We start from the raw sequence: 5729 nt of genomic DNA on the forward strand, positions 1-5729 counted from the left end.
GAAGTTGGTGATCAATTGAGTTAGTACTTGTAAAAAAGGTTAGTAGTACTAATAATTGAAGGATGATTAATACAATAAGAAAGATAGCTAGGTAGAAATACATGCAAGCTACTAGGTAAGAGTTTTTAATCCCATGTATGGAGGAATCCATTAATCCTTGCTCATCTATAAACATTGCCACACTTAGCAATCTTGCGGATGCTTATCAATGTAAGCGTAATGTTAGATTTTATATGGTATTTGCCTTTACAAGTGTTGCTTCCAAGCATATCATTGAATAAGAATAAAGCTATCATTTTTTCTCTTCAAGTACAATATTTTCCTTTTGAAGCTCTAAGCTACTTTTTAGATGGCCACTTTATGCCCTTTCATGCCTTTGAGCTATTGTTTTATTATTTGTGATGAATGTAATCATTCTTCAATTTGGGTTTATTCGAGTTGTACATTTGAAACTTGAACAAAGAAATTATGTAGATTTGATAGAAATGAGCTAAATTTGGCAATGTTTGTCATCATTATGAATACAAGACAAATGCATGTATCATCATTAACTTTATTGTAGTTGGATTAATAATTATTCTAAAAAGATAATATATCAAACACGAAATTATATATTATCTCAACCACTTATTCTATATTGGTATGTTTAATCATATAAATTGTGTAGAGTCAAAATACTTATTTTAAGCTTAACATCCATTCAAATTTAAAGATATTTAATACAACAAAAATCAACCAGAATTTAAAATATATTATAAAATAGATAAATCCCTATCCAACACATTCAATACAATTCATTTCTATAGATAATCCTGAGGCAAAGACCTTACATATTGACAAAATTTGAGAGAAACCTGGAGACTCAGGATATCCGAGATTGAACAGTGTCCTGTCAATCATTCATTAGTTGCCACTCATTCTTGTGGGGGGAAGAAGACCAATTCATTTTCTGCCAATTAGCAGACAAAAAACAGATTATCCACAGAAAGATAAATGTTTGAGGATCATATTCCCCACTGCCAACTAATGTTTATCTCGCTTACTGGTCTATAAATCGCCACGTCTATTGTACATTATAGAAATGAATTGTGAACGAGAAGGAAAATAATCCTGACAAGGGAAAAAAAATCAGTCCTTTTGCCCAAAAATCTTCCTGGACTCTTCTTCTTTTCATATTCCTTCTCTGCAATTCCATTTATGCCTGCTTCATTTTGAAAAATTCTTTTCAAAAATACTTGTATCTGAGTAATTTTACAGGCTATGGCAGTTTCTTTTGAAAGTTTATCATCTGTATGTGAAAGAGCCCAAAATTGTGGCATCAGTTTTAAACCCAACTCCAGAAGAGCTATCAGTGAAAGAACCCAAAATTGTGGGATCAGTTTCAGACCCAATTCCAGAAGAGCTATTATCGGCACAAAAAAATGCAAATTTATGTTTAGAATTAATTGCAGTGGAAGAGGCAGACATGGAGGCGGACTAAATCACTATTCACGCCAGGCTTTCAGTAGTTCCTCTGTTGAAGATGCTTTGATCACTTCATGGGTGCTATATAAGCATGATGATGTAAAGCCCAAATCAATTCCATCAAAACCCACTTCTCCTGGTTATGAAAATGTTCAGGCAGTTGCTGATGATAACCAGACCACCAGTTTTGTGGCAGATGCTCAAGGTTTGTTTTTTTGTTTTGTGGATATGGATCTGAGTAGTTCCAAGTCAAGATTTTCAATATGTATGATAGTTATGTTGTTTTTATAGCATTGATAATTTGGTGTGCTCATCAGGTAGGAAAGGGAGGCAAAATTCTAGAGTGGGGAATCCTTCACTTAGTCTGTCACAGAGCTTTGATGTACAGACTAGCAGTGGGTACATTATTGGAGCTACAGGCCCCCCTGCAACCTTATCAAAACCATTTGCAGGTAAAAAAATGTTTTTTGCAGTATTTCTATTACTCTGTTTCTTTGTATTTTATATCAGGCTAGGTGTGTGGATCCAATCCTAAGCTTTGTGACCTTGTTTGGGAATGCAGGAGGGGCTGGATTGTATATGGCGCTGGTGTTTGCACTTTTGGGTATCACCACTGCTGGAGCCTCTTTGTTGGGGATGAATTCATCTCAGGTATATTGACTAATTCATGCACCCTGAAATATGGACATTTTTTTAAATTGATCAACACATATTGATAAGACATCTGGGAGGCTCCCATACTTTGTGCAAAGGGGATGAGATAAGCTGTGGTCATTCTTCACCATAAGTTGAGGCTCCATTGGCAAAGATAATATTTCTGACGCAATACGTTTAGAGATTCATGTTTTCTATTTGATTTGCGTACAGTTTAAAGACAAAGTTTATATTGTAGGTATTTAGATGGTGCCTAGTCCCAATTTTTTTAAAAATTGAAATAAAAACATCTACTTGTACACAACCTGAAAGTCTGATCCTGTTGGGAGACCACTTAGTTACACAAACTGAAAGTCTGATCCTGTTGGGAGAGCACTTTTTCTTAAACATCAAATTGGTGCAGTTTAAACATAAGGAGATTTTGTCATTCCATCAATCACTTCATTCACATAAAAGCCTTACATAATTGATTAATTTAAAAAAAATTTAAAATTAAAAAAGTATGTTGTCTAATTATTAATAAATAGAGAAACAAGGGTGCATTCTCTATGACAAAACAAAACAAACCATAAAGCTGAGATGGACAAGATTTCTATAGACAAAAACATACATTATATAGCCAACAGAAACAACACATACACAACAAGAAACGGTGAAACAGAGAAGTGTAGTTTAAACATCAAAGGAGATTTTGTCATTCCATCAATCACTTCATTCACATACAAAAGCATTGCATAATTGATTTATTTTAAAATTATAAAATTATGTTGTCTAATTGTTTTTAAATAGAGAAACGAGGGTCCATTTCTTGAGACAAAACAAAACAAATCATAAAGCTAAGATTGACAAGATTTCTTAAAAGGAAACAGAAAAAACTTAGACAAAAACATACATTATAGTCAACAGAAACAACACATACACAACAAGAAACAGTGAAACAGAGAACTAAGACATGTTAGAAAAGTATCTATTTTCTGAAGAGTTGGAATATTTCTTCAACTATCATTAAGAAACGACTATTCAATTTCTAAAATGCATCAAGACATAAATATGATATATGAAAATATCATATATATTGATACATCCTAAAAACTGGATAGTCATTTTCTCATCATTAAAAGATTTCAACAACTCTGCAATTCGTATTTTTTTAACCACCTTCTGAAAACTTAAAATTGAAGATTTCAGCATCACAGAAGTAACATTCTTTAGAGTAATTTGTCTTGGATAAGCTCAGAAATTGGACAACACTGTCAAGAAAGAAAAAATTAAAAGAATTTTTTTTATGCCAATTCAAAGACATTGTGGAAAAGCCCCTTTTTTTTGGTTTCTTATGCACATTCTAGGCACTGATTTCAAAGATATATCAGAGTTAGTCTGTGTACTCCTGGGGTAGTGGATTGACGGAGCCTGGTTTACTTCCATGCTACTGAGATAGAACCTACGGTATCCCCTTTCTATTGGGATTCTACAAAAATGCATTCCCCTCATCTTGGAGGTTGAAAAAAAGTACCTCTTGGAATTGTTTATACAACTTAGAAATATCCTTATATCTTCATATGCCAAATTCATGTGCTGGTTATGCTCTAGTTTTAAAAAGATCTTTGTTTTTAAAATCTTTTTAGGGATTAGTTAGTGGTGAAAATCATTGTTGCTGCGGGTTCTACCATTGAGCAATCAATTTTATTGGTGATTGGGTCATCTTTGGTTTAGGTGTGATTAATTTTCTATTATCTTTTTTGAATTATGTTGCAGATGCATTGAGATTCTAGTTTGGTCTGGTGCTGTTGATCTGATCTCTAATACCATGTTAAATTTTTCATAAGGATCAATTAGAGATCGAACTTAGGTCCTCTCATTGCCGCTGAATGCTCTACCACTAAGCTAGCAACCTTCCTTTTTTAAACAAAAGTAATAAAAATTTATTAAACACAAAAGAAAGTTACAAAACAAGAAATATCAACAGAATAACAAAAAACAATCACCAACTAATTGCTTAAATATATAAAATAGATTTATTTTATATTTAAATGCGACTCATTTTCTAACACTTCCACATCTAACTTCATTTCAAAATGATATATGTATATATAATCAGGTTTCCTGTAGACTGGGAAGATATCAAGAGAAGTTGGGGTTTATTAATTGTTGCATGGCTTGTTGGAAATTGTGCTGTAAATAGACAACTGAATGAGAATATTTTGCAGGAGGAATGCACCAAATGTTCTGGTTATGGAGTAGAGAGATGCCACCTGTGTCAATCTACTGGAATCATAAAATGTGAAATGGATACCGTGCATTATATTACTTGTCCTTTGTGTTTTGGTTCCCTTACAAAAAAGGTATCTTTCGTTTGTCTTGGTTGCATTCTGCTGATTCATAAGTCTGCTCTCTTTGAATCTGAATAATCTGCAAATTTGTCAATGAGCAAATAAGTTCTAATGTGTTTTGACTTTTGATTGGATTTCACATTACCAGTGTTCAAGCTGTGATGGTGTACGCATGAGGAAGGGTGTGCCCCCATTCTTGCAACAGGAGCAGGTCAGATCTTCACAGAGAAGCAATAACTGACAGTAGAACAAGGGGAATACATTTTTGTTTTTATAATATACCATGCTGAAAAATATGAGAAATGGTGTATTTAGAATGCCAAATATCATTGGTTGAGCCTTTAGTTTCTCATTAGAATTAGATCCCAAATAGTATTCATCCTATAGGTTCTGTATATATATATATATATATACAGGAAATGTAGATTTTTCCAGAGTTAGTGATAAAAGACCATCAAGAGATCTTATGATTTTGAAATGGTCTGTGGCAAAAGTTATGGTTGGAGCTCATTTTCCTCCAATTTATATTGTACAGTTCATTAGTAACCTTAAACACCTAATATGGTCTTTACACGCCCTTAAGACCAATGTACTCATCTAAGGCATATCCAAGCAGTAAGACTATCTACAGGAAACTGTAATGTAATCTTGGAAGATGAGAACTATTGTATTTTTGTATACTTGCAGTGGCATACAAACATGAATAATGTTTTGAAGTGAAATTGATTTAAGTTGTACGCACAAAAGTTAGGTTTCAGAGGACCAACAAATCAATATGATTCATTTGTGATGTATGTTACCAGAAATGAGTAGAATGAATGGTTGTATAAGAAAAACTAAAATGAGAGATAACCTTATTGTTTTGTTGGAGATTACAGGAATAGTAACATAATGATATATTTAAAATTTGAAATCCTTTGAGATTAAAGCTTTGTGAATGATCGAGGTAAAAATATAGTTCCGATGCTGTCGATGGGATGAGATTGTATTATTTTCTTTTTCAGAGTTACAAAGCAAGGTCAAACATAGAACAATGAGTCATGCATGTCTATCCTTACTAATTAATTAATTGCTTAAACATATGAAATAATTCTAAAGATAAATGTCCTTGGTCACAACATTCCAACTCTACATATCTTAAGATGTTCATTTGACCAAGCAATTGGCTATTCTATTCCACTACCCAGGGATATGAGAAAAGATAACATATTCTAAAGACCTAGTCAAACGTACAATATGCTTCCAAACAATCCGCTAATCTATTCCACTACCTAGAGAGAG

The 5729-nt window shown here is 33.0% G+C and overlaps 1 protein-coding gene across 1 annotated transcript; it reads left to right on the forward strand.

Annotated features, from left to right (window-relative positions):
- The first annotated feature begins 872 nt into the window (after window positions 1-872).
- Window positions 873-5247, forward strand: LOC131033322 (uncharacterized). Its single transcript, XM_057964519.2, has 5 exons — window positions 873-1669; window positions 1782-1916; window positions 2027-2115; window positions 4326-4460; window positions 4597-5247. Exons 1-5 carry the CDS (start codon window positions 1261-1263, stop codon window positions 4687-4689), a joined length of 861 nt encoding a protein of 286 aa, XP_057820502.1. The 5' UTR covers window positions 873-1260; the 3' UTR covers window positions 4690-5247.
- The last annotated feature ends 482 nt before the right edge of the window (window positions 5248-5729 follow it).

The sequence above is a fragment of the Cryptomeria japonica genome, chromosome 6 (assembly GCF_030272615.1).
Source record: "Cryptomeria japonica chromosome 6, Sugi_1.0, whole genome shotgun sequence".
NCBI classification, from domain to species: Eukaryota; Viridiplantae; Streptophyta; class Pinopsida; order Cupressales; family Cupressaceae; genus Cryptomeria; species Cryptomeria japonica.

Bases quoted from the DNA above. Each gene is read 5' to 3' on its own strand.
- LOC131033322 (XM_057964519.2), top strand. From the start codon at position 1,261: ATGGCAGTTTCTTTTGAAAGTTTATCATCTGTATGTGAAAGAGCCCAA. The intron at 1,670-1,781 runs GTTTGTTTTTTT...TGTGCTCATCAG, and splicing joins TTTTGTGGCAGATGCTCAAG to GTAGGAAAGGGAGGCAAAAT. The intron at 1,917-2,026 runs GTAAAAAAATGT...TTGGGAATGCAG, and splicing joins CTTATCAAAACCATTTGCAG to GAGGGGCTGGATTGTATATG.